This window comes from Sinocyclocheilus anshuiensis, unplaced genomic scaffold, assembly GCF_001515605.1.
Source record: "Sinocyclocheilus anshuiensis isolate Anshui unplaced genomic scaffold, SAMN03320099.WGS_v1.1 scaffold1051, whole genome shotgun sequence".
NCBI classification, from domain to species: domain Eukaryota; kingdom Metazoa; phylum Chordata; class Actinopteri; order Cypriniformes; family Cyprinidae; genus Sinocyclocheilus; species Sinocyclocheilus anshuiensis.
The window spans coordinates 587,042-605,700 of NW_015546234.1; the positions used below are offsets into that span (position 1 = coordinate 587,042).

The window sequence follows — 18,659 nt, forward strand, 5'->3', positions numbered from 1 at the left end:
AACAACCAACAGGAAGGACAACGTCAGAGACTCATTGAAGACTGAACAGCTGCCTTTTTGAGGATTAATAAGAAAATATGTGAGTGACAGTGTTAAAACTAAAATGGTTACTGTTTTCAATAATTAAACATAAAGCTGAAATAAAACAATATAAACATTAGATGAAAAAACTTGCCAGGCGCCTTGGCAAATAACTGCAATAAAGTTGAAGTTACTGAAACTAAAACTGAATTATGCAAAGCACATAAAAATACTCAAATTAAAATGAAAATCTAAAAATGAAAGCTAATTCAGAATATTAATAAATACTATAAAAGCTATAATTAATATTAAAATGGTGAAACAAACTAAAATAAAAATAAACACTGGTGAGTTATAATGCTGTTGTACATAAAACGAAAACAAAAAATAGTGCTTCATGTGGTAACATCTAAATTAATTGGTTTTATTCAAGTAAAAATGCTATTTAACCTGACTAAATCAGCCTGTCAAGAGAAAATACCCAGATATGCAAAACAAAAACACTTTTTTATGTTAGAACAAGTAAAACAACTGCAGATTACCACTTTTTTGATAATTTGACCTTTATTTGATGAATAGCTGCCACCATTACCGATAGAAATTGTACAAGGATCTCCTTCAATTGTCACAGCAGAGTTTTGTGAGTAAAATGTACAGTAGTAACCGCACATTACATAGAAAAAAGGGGTGTTTGTGCTGAGAAGAATGACTATAGTCAACTAAAACCAAAACCATAAAAACATCGTCATTACTTGAAATAAAATAAATGTTTAGTGGAGTAAAATAGTATATTAAAAAAAATGTTTTACTTCAGCTACTTGCCAGGGAAGCATACATTATACATATTCATTAAGTTCAACTTAAAAATATAAGCATACAAATTAAAACAAAAAACAATAGTATCTCAATTACACTGAAATAACTCTGCTATGGGTGTAGCATTATAACATACTTTTGAGTGTTTTTAGCACCTGGATAGCTAATGAAAAAGATTCAAACAGGTTTTTGCAATGAAATACTGCACAAAAGAAACATAACTGTTACTGAAGTCATACCTGAATAGTAACAAGCAAACATCACTCAGCTCAGCCTTTTCCAGCTTTAGAGAACATCTTGTTACCTTAAAAAAACAGCTGACAGAAAACACATGAACCCCACAGGAAGGGCAATTTTTGCACAAAATCTGCCAACACAGATTTCATTCTCTTGGAAATTATTCTCAGACCTTAGGGTGGCGTTGAGAGAAAGGGTAATTTAAGAGTGACAGTGCAAATGGATGAGAGCTGATCCAGGCAAAGATGGAGGCGCTTTCAGTGCCCAGGAGAGGCACTGATTTATGAGACCTGAGGGGGGGGGGTCAATGCTAACCTCAGCCAAACCTCCCTACTGACACCACAACCATCCGAGCCTTCTTGAGCCCTTAAACTGAGGTTGAGAAAGGGATGAGGGGAAAGTAAAAGTCAACCCTGAGGGAAAGGGATGGAGGAGCCAGTGCTGATCCAGGAGAGATGTCTCTTTCATCTGGTTCTCCTCCCATATTATTCCATCTCTGTTACCAAACACTCACACACACAAGCTGGAATGCATTTCCAGCATTCACATATGCTATTATAAACATGCTTAATATGCAGTGACTATAAAACAGTCTGTTTAGTGTCTCCTTTGGCCTCTAGCATTAGTCCTCTAAGGAAAGTTATCCGAATCCTGGCAGTTGATTTATTGGCCCTGCGTAGGATGGAAAACAGCAAGCTCATTTTCAAATGGACAACAACAACATTTAAGCTATGGTCTGCCTGTTGATTGAGAGGTGGTGAAAAAGTGCATATTTTAGTATATTAGTGGGTTATGTAATGTTAGGTGCATCAATACATGACTAAAATCTAACATTTTGAGTCCAAGTTTACACATCATAGCATCCAGTTCTATCATATGGACAACAAGAATATGTTGCAACAAAAAGCCCTGAAATTTTCCATGAAAGCCAATAAATTTCTCAGCACACGTCTATGTTCATGTTATATAGTGGCATTTTCATGTTTAATGCAGGCAGGTTGTAAACATTTTAAGTTTTACAGTACGCCATGTATCAAAAACTAAAAAGAATGATCATTTGTTTTATTTTAATTGTATTTTAGTCAATATTATATATTATATTATATTATATTATATTATATTATATTTTATTTTATTATGTTAAGGGTTTTCTGAGCAGCAAAGTAAGTTAGGGTTATAATTATTCTATTCTATTATAACCCCTTTTTGTTATTTTTATTTTATTTTAGTTAACAAAAAGTTTTTGTTGACAACACTTTGCTATGCAACACTCTGCTCAGTCTGTCTGTCACACAAAGCTATCATATCATTATTCTACAGATTTTTTTTCTTGCACTGATATACATGCTTTTATTGTATGGAAACGAGCAGGGTGAACATTCATCAAAACATCACCTTTTGTTTTCCACGGAAGAAAGTCACACATGTATGAAACAAGTGAAAATAACAAAATTGTCATTTTAAGGGGGTGAACTGTGCTTTAACTGCATCCTTCTATTGCCATTGATTCATTTAAATAACACAAGCCGTGCAAGAGCACTAACTGCTTTGATATAAAACTAATTTCCATGGGAAAAGGTTTTTATTCACACTTAATGACGCAGATGAATTTGGACAAGAAGAGGATGATAATTATGTTTATTGCTTCTTATGTGTATCTGAGTAGACCTGCAGGTCAAAGAAGACAAGAAGAACCCAAATCAAAAACAGCTATTTTAAAGCTCCGGTGCGCATGTCCATTATTTGCACACATCCTCAACAAACCGTGAAAACGGCCCGGCAATTTCCTGGGATGTAATGAACCATAACAAGCGGGGTTATTTGTGATCACCACAGCATTTTGGGAACAACAGACAGATGACACAGTCAAAATAAAGCACTTTTACCGCATGTTCCTTTCCACACGCAAAATGAAAAGGCCATGGGTGCTTTGTTTCTATCCGATTAGACACTTTAGGGACAGAGGAGACGGTAATAAATAACTAAATCAAATAAAAACAGCATCAATCATGTTTAATCACATGTACAGATAAAAGCTGCACACTTGTGGCCACCAATTTATCAGCACTTGGGACATTTTTGCTAGTGTGTGTCATTGTGGGAGTGTGAAATTGAATTCTGTATATATACCGGTACACATGGCTGTAATAAGCATTCCGTTTGACTACCTACTGTATATATATATATATACAGTATATATATATATATGTGTGTGTGTGTGTGTCATTGATCCCAAATGACAATCAAAACTGAGAAAACCGTTAGAAAAATGTATTTCAAACTATACAGAAGCCCTTTGGATCTTTTTTTTTTTTTTTTATGTTGAGATGCCAGCATCAAATGCCTGACAGAAGTCAGTAGGTGTGTGTATGTGTGTTTGCACTTTTGTGACTGAAGGGTGATGATGTGTTATGACTGAAGTGACGAATCGCCCTAAAATCTACCCTGATTCTGATTATCACATGGAGCCACATGCAGCTGAGCTCCTATTAACTGAATTAATGGTGTTCTGGGTGGGCTGTGTCTCTAACAGTGCTGTTGAGGTATCTAAAAGGAAAGTAAGAAATAAGTATTGGTAGGGATCAGCATACGTGCAATCCACCAGAGAGTCTGAACACAATGAATATAAGTGGAAAAATAAAGTAATCCACAAGAACTCTTCACCAAAGATTTATAAATGGTGGGACGTGAAGTGGTAAGTATAAACACACAAATGAATGTCTGATGAAGAAAGACAGACAAAAAGGAACAAAACAAAAGATAAACAAACAGGTTTGATATGAAACGCTGCAGTTAGTAAACACACTAGTCATTCAAAACACACTCGTTTGTAGTGCAAATACTTTACATGTTTACTGCACTTTGTCATTATTCTAGTTGTTTACCTATAGCGCCTAATGAATTGGAAGTCTTGCACATTTACAGGAAATAGCTTACATCTGCATTAAAAATAAGGTACAGTAGATTATGAATCAGTTTCTCATGTAACATAGAAACACGTTTCACTGCTGTTTGTCTTGCAGAGGCTAAGGACCAGTCTGTTTATAATGCATGTCTGTTGTCAGATGTATTTACATTCATGTTCTTTTATTTGATTGCAATGTTATGAGTCAACAATACACTTGAGTATCCTACCGAGCGCCAAGCATGACTGTATATGTGAGTGGGAGAGACAATTAAGTCTGATTGGAAGTGCGCTGAACAATTCAAAGTCAGGTTAAATTAAGTGTGCTACAGTCTAAATTGAATAGCCAGACTGAAACGCAAGCACTCTCAGTAAGCAAGCACTCCTCTGTGGTCCTACTTTAGTTAGGACACTCAGGCATCTCTGAAATGAAGCATACCTTTAGGTTTTATTAACAAAAACAAATAACTTGATGCAAGTAAAATGTGTTCTCAGTTTAGCATGTCAGGCATATATTGCCTGTCTTGTCATGGTTACCTTGTCTTGTTTATTACATTTGAGGTTGTGATGAAGAAACCGCTGTATCATTTACAGGCTACAAGTGAAGTGTCTGATGGTGAAGAGATTGCTGTAGGCTTTGATGATCAAAAGCAACATTATGTCATGATATTATAACAGATGAATGGGACTTTCCCAAAATGTTTCCCACACAGATGGTGCTGCTAGACATATGACAAGGAAGAGCACTAAGATGAAGCCAAGGTAGCCAAATTGCATTGTTTTTATATTATAACGAAAGGTTAATCATCATGTTCTGTGTTTGGGTCACAGAGACACCAAGTTCATTCTGCTAGATCTAAAATATACTTAGAAAAGGATAGTCCTCCCAAAAATGGAAATTTTGCCATTATTCACTGTTTTACTTCGGTTTCGGTTTAAACATAAAATAAGTCAATGGGAACTGAGAATGTTTGGTTACCAACATTCTTCAAAATATCTTATTTTGTGTTCAACAGAAGAAAGAAAGTCAGGTTAGGAACAACATAAGGTTGAGTAAACGATGACAGAATTTTACATTTTTGGGTGAACTATCCCTTTAAGTGTTAGATTGATACTTCATGGCTTTTCATAATCTTATGAAAACTGATTATACACATAATTTCAATGCAATAGCAAGCTATAAAAAATACTCAGTTTAGGGTCTCAGATACTCCAGTTATAAAACAATATGAAAGATTCTCTGATAAATAACCTATTATTTATTTTGACTTATATTGTATTTTTATACAAACTATTTGTGGCAGGGTCAAAATGACCATAAACTGAAACAATTGCAACAAAATGCATACCAATTGCAATTTAGAAAAAAAGTACAGTATGCCTACATTGTGGTAAAACAAAATATAAAAAGTTAAATATGAATAAACTCATAAAATATTTAAAATGATTAACTAATTTAAATAAAATAGTAATATATTAAATACAAATATTAAAATAAGTTGAATACTAAATGTTAATTGTGAAATTACTATTATTATTTAATATGTTCACAACTGTGGGACCCCAAACATAAAAAGAGTCAATTCTGTCTCAACAGAACATGAAGCTTAACCATCATTCAACAGACTGAAAGACTAAAAATGAGTTTAACAGAAAACAAGTCAATCCTTAATGAGCATGAAATGCACATTATGAGAGAAACCAACCAAGATATCATTTGAAGTAACAGGTGTAAAAATAGATGTGGAAACGTTGCTGATTTAATTTAGTCTTTTCATTTACAGACTGCTGTAGCAAATTATATGCAAACTGTTTTGACATTTACATATTTTTACAGAAGCATTTTTATTTAATAACATTAAATGATGTAACTATGTACCATTGTGCAATGGCATTGCAGCTAATGTCACACGTTGTCCTGTGTTATTGAACTGCCCCTCACCTTTTGCATCGTAAATGAGAAAGTAATTAGGCACTCTGGTTAAATAAAGGTTATTTAAAAAAACTAGAAGAGAATAAATGTCAGGGCTCAAGAAGTGAGGCAGGAGAATACACAAGTGGCGGAGCAGCAGATGGCTCAGAGGGGGCTGGGATGGGGCTCGTTGTCACTTGAATGGGGCCCTGGCGAGTTTGTCTCTTCATGGCTACGGTGTGTTATTATACCTCTTAATGTGCATGTAACATTTTATTGTCCACACCTTTGGGCTTTTGTGCGTAATTAAGAGACATGCATCATATAGGTTTGGGTTTGAAGCTACAAAGGACGGGGGTCTCCCTCAGCGAAACTGTTTCCCAGAACAGCTGAGCAGTGAGGGGATGCATGGAGCACTGCCCCATCACCGGGAGCACATTAAATTTAGCAGACAACAAGCACAAGACAACTCTGCAGGGAATGATAGTGCAGAGGATGTTTTCTACATAGTGTACCGTTACAAGACGGTGATCATTTGGAGACGTGACAGCATCTCTGTGTGTCTGCGTGGGACAACCTCTGAACAGTTACATAATTGGTGCACTGCAGGAAAAGAGAGCTAGGTTGCGTATTTCTCTAGTTCAGCCTGCAATAACTCAAAGAGATGCAGAGAGACATGAAGAGTACGGCAGAGCTGGGGCAAATGAGAGGATGAAAGGACAACTTTCATTGGAGAAATTCAGATATAAGGAGGCCATATTATGTTGCACAGTTTTGCTATTAGAAATTGAAAACATGACAAAAATACTGATTAATTAGGGGTTGTTCACATAGAAAATGTGAGATGCAGTGAAGAACAGTAAAAAATGTGGAATATGAGATATGCTACGGCAAAAAAAAAGAGGAATATAATGGAAAGACAAGAACAGCAGCTATTTTCACACATGCTTGGGACAGTTGCCCCACCCCCGACTTCTTCTGATTGGTCCACTGTTTTGAAACTGACATTGATTAGCGCACAATTGAACTTTTAACTTTTTAAATTGACAATATTACCATAATACTACAAGAAAACATGTAACATATTAAATTTATGAAAATAATAAAAAGTCAAAATAAAAGGTGCCAGCATTAAAAAAAGGATACCACACTCCATTGATAATGTATTTTTGTAGACCAAACCTCGAAGTTAGCATTAACCTGATTCCCTTGACAAAAACCTAATAGGATTTTCCATTGGCTTTTGGATTATTACAGAAAATCAGCTCTGTTACCAACAAAAGTTTAGGATTCTTACACATTTCTTTCATCATGATAATCTTCCCTGCTGAACACAGCGTTTATGAATTGTAAATCCTAATACAACTGAAGAAAAAAGATATAGATTACAACATATAACAGCCTATAACTGAACTACACCACAGTTGCATGACTTCATTGTCACCATCATATAGCCTCCAATATCTCTTACAGCCTTTATATTTGCAAGAGTGATAATAATAGTTGACGACGGGCCACACTGACTTGTTAAAAAATAAAAAATAAACAAGCTCCTCTTCGCACTATGGCTGCATTACCACCTCCAGAGTGCATTATTTTGCAATAGTTTTTTTTATATATAAAAAAAGATATATGCTTATGATAAGCTTATATGTTGGTCTGGCCTGAACAAACATAGTGAAGATCAATGAGGTCATGTTTACTCTCACCTGAGCCCAATGGAGTGACTACAGTCAGAGGAGACAGATGAGCTATCTGACAGCACACGGCATACAGGAGAAGCATCATATTGTATGAATCACACAGCCCTCTACCCTCAACCTCCAGGACACAGCTGGCCTGTGGCTCACAGGAAAATGATTATGCACAATCCACAGGCTTTACCGTAGCTCGAGGCGAAGAGCAACTCAAAACAGCCTGTGACTAGAAAGAGTGCAAACAGCATGATACGTTGCATTTGCTGTGAAACCTAAAGGGACTGTATTAATCACTTACTCATCACAATCATCATCACCGTCATTGTATCTAATGAGTGTCATAAGACATTATCATCCATTATTTTCCACTTAAAGTCTACGAGAAGCATCTGTGGCATGATGTCGATTACCAAGGTCATTTCAATTCATCCCTCAGCTGTAATGAAGGACAAAAAGAAGCACATATTTTTATTAAAACCCATACATGAATTCTTAAAGGGATAGTTCACTTAAAAATTAGTCATCATTTACTCACACTCATGTTGTTCCAATCCTGTATGACTTTGTTTCTTCTGTGAAACACAAAAGAAGATATTTTAAAGTATGTTGGTAAACAAACAGTTTTGGTTCTCATTGACTTCAATTAAATGAACAAAAACAATGCAATGCAATTAAAGTCAATGTGAACCAAAATAGTTTGGTTATCAACATACTTCAAAATATATTTTGTATTCCGCAGAAAAAAAGGAAGTTATACAGGTTTGGAATGACATGAGGGAGAGTAAATAACAATTTTCATTTTTGGGTGGAACCTTAAAGGTGCATTTAGTCATTTTTTCCTTAGTAAAAAATTTGAATAGTATTTTTTAAATATTATTTTTACTCAAATAAGATGAAGACTCGAGTCATATCAGTAGCCTCATAAAATAACGATATAATAACATTCTAATAAAAAAATAATACAAATTTTGCTCTCACAGAATAAATTAATCCTAACCTAAAACGACTATGAATAGGGTATTTCTGTATTGTTAATGGAAAACGTTTGCATGATAATACATCCACACCACTAGGTGTCAGTATAACTGATGTATCATTCACCAAAACATAATCAACTGAGTGCACCGTTAATTAAAAACATGTTGGTTATTCAAAGTTGCCAAAATCGTCTTTTGAAGTGGCACTACATTTTTAGGTAGACAAACTACGTTATGCGTTCATTTTTACGAACCTAGTGACAAAGTCAAACCTACAAGAAATTTAACGAAGAAGATGCACGCCAACACCATACTAGAGAGTTGTGGGTGGTTTCCTGGGTGGTTGTTTAATAGCCCAAGTCAAAATCGCTCGCATCTCTCCTTCAATGCAAATCTATGGGATTCTTTCATTGCTTCATCATCATCCTTCAAACACGTAACAAAAATGGTAATGAGCATAACTCTCCTTAACAAGCTGCATGGAAACATAACTAACTTCAGTTTGGGTTGGTAATTATGAAACACAGTCCAGCAATACCTTGCGGTTATCTACGGGATGTTAAAATCACAATGTTAACCTTGCTCCGAGAGGACTGCGTGATTAATATACCAGCCTGGCTGAAACCAGAGTAGGTCTGCAGCCAGACAGAGTGGGAAGCAATTTGAACACAAAGCTTTGAAGAACTGAACCCGATACAGCTGAAGTATAAGGGCACCCTGAGCCCGCATCTGTGGACAAATCAAATCAGATGTGAGTGACAGGCTGCATTACTGCAGAAGCAGACCATTATAGTGTTTTGTTACCCTTCAGTCTGATCAGCAGAGCGGGTTAAATTGGCTGCAGTTTCTCCATACTTTCGAAAGCAAACACGTCTTAAACCTCCAGGTAGCTGCATACTGCTTTGCCTTGTATGAATACGGCCTTTCACACAGAGAGGCTGATGGTGCTTTAGGGGTAAACGGTTCAACTGGATCTCTCTCTGTCATTCTAATGATTTATCTGTTGATGAGCTCTGTCAGGGTATATGAGCCACAGGCAAAGCCCATCGCATTCGTCTGACCGCAGACTCATAAAATATCTATATCATTAGCCATTACAGTACTCACAAATGAAAACCGGTTTTGTATGTTTCAGCTTTTGTGGTTCTTGAATGCTTGGATCATAGTCACACAAAGACATTAAGCTCGATTCTTCTAATGAAATTCAGGAAGCACTGATGAATCGAAGTCTTAAACCACCTTGACCATGACTCCTGAACAAATCTGATTTGAGACATTAGCAATTGAATCACAGACGTACGTGTAGCATGTGGGAAGTGAGTCTGTGTAGACGTGTAGCATACTGTGGTTTGCCAAACTAAGGTTTGTGAGGCAACTGCAAGTGGTTTTTGAGTTAATGAAAAGCTAATAATTAATTTAGTTATAAAAATTACAATAAATTAAAAAATCTAAATTAATCAAAACAATTTATTTGTTTGCCTGCATGTCATGTGACCATTAACCAACATCAGAGAACTGTAAACATGTTCATTTAAATATTAATATAAAATCTTGGGGTACTTCAAGTAAATATTTCAGGTCAAAGGGGTTTGGCTGGCAAATAACATTTAAGAATTTCAGCTGAAAAGGAACTACTGTACAGTACTTGCTTGACATGAAAAATATAAAAAGAAACGAGAAAGGGAATGTAGGGAAAACATGAAGAAATGTATTCACAATGCTTGTTGTGCTACCAAAAATGTACAATTCTGTTGTCATTTACTCACTGTCATGTTCCAAATCTGTATGACTTTCCTTCTTTCTTCAGTGGAACACAAAAGCTACAATGAATAGGGGATGGGGCTTTTAAACTACAAAATGAATGCAAAAGCACCATAAAATCATCATTAAATCATCCTAAACATGCGTGAATTTATTCACATACACATTAACATATTCTGCTCACTAGTTTTTACTGTGTACTCTGAAATCCACATCTGATGATCTGATGAAAACAGTTAAAATGAGGGTCATAACATTGCTGTAAAATACATTAATATTTATCATAATCCAACACAGAGGAACATTTACTTTTTCATGGAATAAGGAAATATAACAGTGCATCTAACAAAATACTGTTACATGTACATATATACAGACAAAATAGCTGCAAATAAAAAGTTAAAACACTGAAAGTGACAATTTCACAGCTTCCTACTGTATATGTACAATTCTGTACAAGTGTAAACGTACAACAGATCGCTATTACATTTTCCCACAATGCATTCAATATTATTAGCAAGCTAAGAAGACATCAATATCCTCACCTTTAAGGAATTACAAACAGGTTCAAATCCTGCACCCGTAAATCAAATTCTCTGAGACACTCAGGAAACTACTATAGAGCTTCCTGTCTCTTGAACTTTTAGTGGAACACCGACAAAGTGCTAAACTGGTTTTATGTTCTTCAGTCTAAAGCTGCCAGCCACCTTCTCCCATTGTAGCTCATTCATCACACAGATGCTGCAGTTTAACCAGTCATATAAAGCACTGTGATGGAGAATGACCTTTCATAAACATGCAGCATATTATAGGTGTCTCAAATGTGCCTTAATTTCTCCTCTCCTCACTATACAGAGTGGTGGATAGTTGATAGGAGGATGAGAAGAATTTCGGGGAACAGACGGCAGTCTAAAATACCTCCTCTTCTTCAGCTTCACATCCGTAGTCTGTAAAGCGAAAGGTTGTCATGAATTCTATTGTTTCTGGATACATGTTGAAAAAAGAGAACGGTAAAGATTAGATCAAACTATATTGGTAGACTGCTGCTAGGACACTACTGTGATAAGCAACTATTTGTAGATGTATGACTTGCAGAGGAGAAGAGATAGGAGCAGTTTATCAAGATGATAAACACTTCAAATGTAGTCTGCCACGAATGCTAGAGAGTTACAGCCACTTAGCATTACACAATTTGTCAAAATGAAGAGTCAGACCTTGGAACTAATCTAGGAAACTCTTTGAACTCATTGAACCCTTGAGCCGTGACTTCATTATCCTTGTCAGCGACATGACTACAATCCGCTGTGACATACTGACCATTTCCACCTATCAGTTCCATGGCACTAATGCAAGACACCTCCGCCTCTTCCTCATTCTCCTCTTCCTCCTCAGCGGGTTCATCATATGCCACAGGCCCAATTTCCATCACGGGGGGAGGGGTTGGAGCTGGAGGGGGCTCTGGGGCTGCAGGGGGCAACATCATGGTGATGTTGGGAGTGACCTGAAATAAATAATGTTTTAGAACAATAAAAGACAACATATTAGTTTATAAACTAACAATGCTTCAGTGAAATTCTACTGTCAGATATAAAATGTGCTTGCGCTGGTGATACCGGTTCTAATCTGATCTGCAATGTGTCTTGATCCCATTTAACACACTGAATTGTGGTGAACATGTGGGTAATGTAGATTTGAATCTGGCCTGCAACAAGTCCCGATCCTATTTGCCCCAAATAATTTTCATAATAATATTCAATATGCTGATTCTTAGTTAGCACCATAGTGTGGTGACTAGCAAATATGCTTCTGACATGTTAAATCATGGTGCTCATGTGGGAAATGCAGGTTTGAATCTGGCCTGCAACAAGTTCCGAGCCCATTTCCTGTTTCTCCCAAATAATTTCCATAATAATGTTAAAAAAACTGATTCTTAGTCAGCACCATAGTGTAGTGGCTAAAATATGTGCATCTAACATATTAAATCTGCTTATATGAGTAATGCAGGTTTGAATCTGGCCTGCAACAAGTTCTGATCGCATTTCCCTACTTTATCCTCAATAATTTACATATTAATTTAAAGTCTATTTTTTTAGTCAGCACCATAGAGTAGTGGCTAGCATACATGCATCTGACATGTTGAATCATGGTGCTCATGTGGGAAATGCAGGTTTGAATCTGGCCTGCAACAAATCCTGATCCCTTTTTCACAAATATTTTCCATAGTAATGCTCAATACTGATTCTTACTCTGCACCATAGTGTAGTGGCTAGTGCATCTGACATGTAGAATCATGGTGCTTATGTTGGAAATGCAGGTTTGACTCTGGCCTGCAACTTGTGCTGATTCCCTTCCCTTAAAAAAACAACTAAAATTAGTGAAACTACACAGTCGAGGAAAAAACAAAGATTAAATCGAAAAGAACGAGCCCAAGTGAATCAAGGCTACATTTCCCAGCAGGCATCTGTGTAAGGAAGTACAGCTCAGGGGAAGCAGAGGCCTAAATCAATTATCATATTGTGAAAACTGGAGGAAGAGCATGAAAGTCTCAGTGGTAATTATAGCACAGACTTGCCGCTGTACCGTGAGGCCACTCTTCAGGCAGTGCCAGTTAAGGGGAAACAGCAGCAGTGGGGTTCTTGTAATAGGGGCTGCCAAGCTTGGCAAACGCATAGAAGACTCCCTGCAGCTCACCTGTAGGTTACACCCAGAGTGAGTAACTCGGGCTGGGATCACAGAGACAAGCAGAGGCCTAATGGCTAGAGAATCTGGGCTGGGGCATTAATGATCTCATTAGGAACAAGAAAATTAAGAAAAAGATAACAGATACTATTCCAGAACTTTTCTGTTTAATGCTTCTATTTCATTCTACAATTTATTAGTAGTATTTATGACATCTGAACTAAGACCCCTTATGACCCCAGAGAATGCTCTGCTCTTGTTTTGTGGGAACAAAGGGAGAACGGCTAATGTTTATTTGTTAAGAATGACTCTCCTCTGAATCTCTCTGAGAAAGGCACAATACATTATATAATACTGATTTATTTCAGAACATATTGGCAGCAACCTGGATGGGACAGCGGGGGGCTTCATTGCGAGAGCAAAGTTGACCCCTGCAATCATTTTGTGCGTGATTTTTCCCCCACAACAGCTTTTTTGTCTGTTTGTACACGTACTTCAGTATGGTTGACTTCAGGCTACGTTGGTCCTTAATCAAGCCTGACTATTTTGAAGAGAGACACTAAGACCCAGTGACCACAGAGGCAATCCATCAACTTGGCTTGAACATTATCACAAATATTGACTTTCAATTAAATGTATATGCCATATTTACCCTGTATTGTGAAATATGCTGGTTCGCTATTTATTGCCGTGCCATTTAGCTATGAAGTATTTGATTATCGTGATGGATTTACCACTGAAGTCAAGTAGGGTTAATCAAGTGAATTTAAGCTGATATTCATGAAATGTTGTTCATTAGGTCAACAAGAAAACAGACCACAAACAGGTCTGCACTGAGATGCCATTCAGTAATCACATTAGATCTTGGATTATGAAATGAGGTGCAGAGTTCAAAAACAGAAGAGAAAATTCTTGCCATATATTTGGTTTTTAATGTCCAGGGCTGTAGGTCCAATCGAATTGGTTGCAACAAGAATAACCATGGTAATGTACCAATGCACCAATGTAAAATTAACTTTTAAATGGAAAATAAAATATTAACAGTAATAATAGAGGGCTCTCATTCAACCTACCGGTTTGGCTGCTGTCCTCTTCTTCTTGGGAGTGGACGATATTAAGGGGCGGAGTCTAGAGAAAGCAAGGCAAAAAGGTAAAAAAATTGTTTAGTGAATCTTCAGTGGCCTCAACCATCTTCAGAGCAGCTTACACATTGACATGAACTCATAACTGGCCTAATTTTCCTTCTAATAATATGAAAATATGAAGCATACTTCCTGCCCCCTCTTTTACTCCCACCCCACAGCAGATTACTGAGGCATATCTAAAACAATAGATTCACACTGAGACCTGCACTACTGGGGCTAAAGAAGCCCTGTGGCGCTGATGAAATCCTTAGCTTACACTTCCCGGTGACTGGATTTAAACATCAAACACCAGCACTATTTTGGGCTAATATTAAAGAGACCAGTATAAAACACTAATTAGTTTGATGGGGGAAGGGGAGAGAGAGGAGGAAGGGAACTTTCTGAAATGAGAATGACCTTGGCTTCATGTTAGTCCAGTGTAAACTGTGGAGAGAGACTGCTATTTATGTCACAATTATGATGAGCTGGTTTAGAGCTAAAGTGGTACAAATGTAGTGAAACTTTTAGTCTACTTCACGATTTTTATACATATAAGAGAGAAGAAGAATATACAGGCAAGTTAGTTGAGTACAAAATAAGTACAGTGGGTACGGAAAGTATTCAGACCCCCTTAAATTTTTCACTCTTTGTTATATTGCAGCCATTTGCTAAAATCATTTAAGTTAATTTTTTTTCCTCATTAATGTACACACAGCACCCCATATTGACAGAAAAACACAGAATTGTTGACATTTTTGCAGATTTATTAAAAAAGAAAAACTGAAATATCACATGGTCCTAAGTATTCAGACCCTTTGCTGTGACACTCATATATTTAACTCAGGTGCTGTCCATTTCTTCTGATCATCCTTGAGATGGTTCTACACCTTCATTTGAGTCCAGCTGTGTTTGATTATACTGATTGGACTTGATTAGGAAAGCCACACACCTGTCTGCATTAGGATTATCCAACACATTACTGGAAAACACAATCACCCCCGAGCGGCCTCGCAGAGTGAATAGTCTTGGGAAGAGGCACAGATTTACAACCCGAGTGTGACTAATACACTTACAAATCTTCAGCCATGGAAGTGAAATGGCCTCCAGTTAAATCTAGAGCTCATATTGTGCATCGGATGCCTCTGCTTGCAGGGATTGAGAAACGTAGATAATCTTACAATACCGAATGCACGAGCTCAGCTGAAGTGAGTGAGGATGCTGCTAAAAATTAGCCAGGCAGAAGACCTGAACAGAGAGTTCAGAAAGCTTGTTTTTCTTTCTTCATAGGCAAGTCAAAAGCCCAAAAAAATCACTTTCTTATTTAAAAGTTCTCCTTTTGCCAGTAAAAAATATCTAGATATCTATAAAACAAGAAATATTAAATTGAGAAGCAAATTATGTAAAATAAGACCTTTTTTCAGAGAATATATTTTAAAATATACAACTTTATTTTTTATACCCCACTGGCAAATGTTTTTTCATTCTTTCTCATTTTAAACATAAATTCACATGTTTTAATTTAATGCTTACATGCTAAAAACAAGAAAAAAAAACTGTTTACCACAGGTGTAAGGAAAATAAACTTCAAGATATATTCTCTGTAAACAAGTCTTCATTTTTTATATCATTTTGCTGTGTGGAGTCGACTGAAGCTGTAACTGGGTCCTCGAAACACTACAGTAAAGAGCATCTGCTAGAAAAGTAAACGAATTACTGTCATTTACCTAGTTTTAAAGGTGCTAAAATGGATGTTAGCCGCTTCACTAACTTCCACCACTGAATTAGACCACCCATCTCTACAAATTATCCATTATCCATTATTAATTATCCATGTAGACATCCTGTCCTCCAAACCCAATGTCAGCTAACCTGGCTGCTCAAAATGACTAACAGGTAGAGAAAGTGTGCAGATCAAAATTTTTGGTTAGATTCATTTTTGCCATTCACATGGGCTGTCACGGAGAATATCAGTTTAATATATAATAATAAGCAGCTTTCAGTAATATCTGTCAGAGAGTACTATGTGTCCATGTTGCATGTTAGTCCATACAGCAAGATTCACTTTTCTAAATGCATCCTTTACTCCCCATAACATAACTTATAACCCGGTACAATGAGGTTGTTTCAAACAGTAGGCACCAAAACTGAATCCTTGTTTTGACCAAAATCTAAGACAGCACTAAATATTTTAAATGTATTTTATTCCATATGGCACGTTTCCACAGTTATTAACACTGTAAATGTAGTTTTTTATATTTTCATTTTATTTTATTTTTTATAATGTCACTTTGGAATTTAATTACAGAAAAATAGTTAACACTGATGCTTGAGTATTTCTTATACAACGGCTGAGGGGGTGCCAACAAATTTGGCATTTTTCTCTCTTCTGACCAATGTAATCAATCTCTCAATATTTCTTCCTATTTTGTAAAGTCATAGATACGCAATCATGGATTTATTCCTTTGATATTAGAGCAAATGGGAATGTAAAAAATATATTTGTTGTAGTTTCCGCTTCTAAGAACCTCTGGAAATGTGAAATGGGTCTGTTGAGAGCCAAAGTCAAATCTTGCTGTGCAAATAGTCGTTATAAATCAGAATGTTGCCTAACAAGTACTAAACAGACGTGATACAACAAACAACTGGCCAAATAGCCAACTGGAAGATATTTAATGCATAATGTGCAGTTATGTGACCATTGTGATTTCACAGATGTCGTAGAAAAAATATCAGCAAAAATGGCCATTGTGGCATGCCCCGGTTAGAACAAAACTTAGGGTGTATTCACACCAGGAAAGTCCGCTAGTTCACTTGCTTTGGTCCGGACCAAATACAATGTTGATTTTTTTTTGTTTGGTGCGGTTCGCTTTCACACTGCCCTTTTTTGCAAGTGAACCAGAAATTGTAAACAAAACCACACGTGTGCTAATGTCATCCATTCATGCAATACTTAAAGCATATCACAATGTTAGTTTAAACATTTAACCTATATAAATGTGCGCTATTAGGTGCATATCCAATCGTTTGTGCAGAGAGTGGACGCTGAAGCGCGCTTCAGGACATCAGTAATCACAAATTAAATACGCCGTCATTTTTGCTCATAAAGGTAAGAATAATACATTGTTCGGAACTGTAAAGGATCTATTTTTATTTGTGTGCACTCACAATATCAAGAAAATGGTAATTTTTGCGGCAAGCTTTAGCCTATTTAAAAACAAGTTATTTAAGCCATTGAAACACAAATAACAGCACTATATGCGCGAGCTGTCTGTTTCCGAGCGTGATTTCTGCAACCGGACCAGATCAAGGTCGGGTCATATTCACACCTTAAACGAACCGTACAAGAGTTCGTTTGGAAGCGGACCGAGACCACCTCTTCAGCTGGGTCTCAGTACGGTTGTTTGGTCCGCACCCGAGTGCGATTGCTGTATTCATACCTGCCAAAAAGGTCCGCACCAAGAGGGGAAACGAACTTGAGTTCGATTCAATCGAACCAAACAAGACAGGTGTGAATACACCCTTAGAGTTAAGGTGCTATCACATTTACACTTTTACAGTGATATTGCATGCCATTTTAATAGGAATCCACAGGATTAAGATTTTTGCATTGATTTTGTTGAACTTTTAAAATGTTAATTTATTGTTTTTACCAATACAATGCTGCTTGGTTTGGAAGTAAGTGAAGTAAGCAGTGTTTAATGCATCACTACACTATTGACAATGGACCTACTTGTGTCTGTCTACAAAATTTCACTGCAGTTTCGCTAATGTGATGGCGCTATTACATGAAAGAGATTAGAACACAGTGTTTTCGAAGGCAGCAGCCTATGAAGACAGCAGACAGCCAGGCAGCTCATCAAGATTTGGATCAGAGCCATTAGCTCACAATCTGATGCACATGTCAGACATTCTCGCTCGAACACAGACGTACAGACGCTCCTCAGTACAGACGCTCCTCAGTACAGTGAACACTGACCCTCCCATGGCCGCCTCTATAAATCACTGATGCAATTTATGACAGACCGTCTGCTCGTCTCTCAACACAGACGGCACCGAGGCCCTTTAATCAGGCAGAATTAACAGCCACAACTCCAGTGTCAGAAGGGCAAAACACTGTAAACACATCCAATTATTCTTCAAGAGCTCTTTTATGCCTTTAATAGCGGGCATCTGCAGTCCAGTGATGTCAGATCAGTGAGTGGCAGAGAGAGAGAGAGAGAGAGAGAGAGAGAGAGAGAGAGAGAGAGAGAGAGAAAATACAAGATGCAGACAGAGAACAGGACCGTTCAGATATGTGTATCTCGAAGACAATCTCTAAATATGACTGTTGAACTCTGGTCTTCTCTATCTGTTTCCACAGCACTGCTCCTTCATGCCCGGCAGGGGCTGACCACATCACAACCCAATCCCCCATAAGCCTCCTGGGCGCCACCCTCACATATTACACACATGACTGAGAGTGACACTGAGCTGAACGGCCTCTGGCATGTGACCTGGGCCACTGGGTACTGTGAGGGCCCTGCACGCGTT

The 18,659-nt window shown here is 37.2% G+C and overlaps 1 protein-coding gene across 2 annotated transcripts in view; it reads right to left on the reverse strand.

Moving 5' to 3' along the window:
* Positions 1-10,122: 10,122 nt before the first annotated feature.
* Positions 10,123-18,659, reverse strand: part of brf1b (BRF1 general transcription factor IIIB subunit b) — a 63,937-nt gene continuing 55,400 nt past the window's right edge. The window contains exons 17-19 of one of the 2 annotated variants that reach the window (XM_016503497.1): positions 14,079-14,133; positions 11,644-11,827; positions 10,123-11,273 (exon numbers count right to left, since the gene is read on the reverse strand). In XM_016503497.1, the coding sequence (XP_016358983.1) occupies positions 11,236-11,273; positions 11,644-11,827; positions 14,079-14,133 (277 nt within the window). In that variant the 3' untranslated portion in view covers positions 10,123-11,235. Of the gene's footprint in view, positions 11,310-11,643; positions 11,828-14,078; positions 14,134-18,659 lie in introns of both variants that reach the window. The other variant, XM_016503496.1, reaches the window with a different exon arrangement.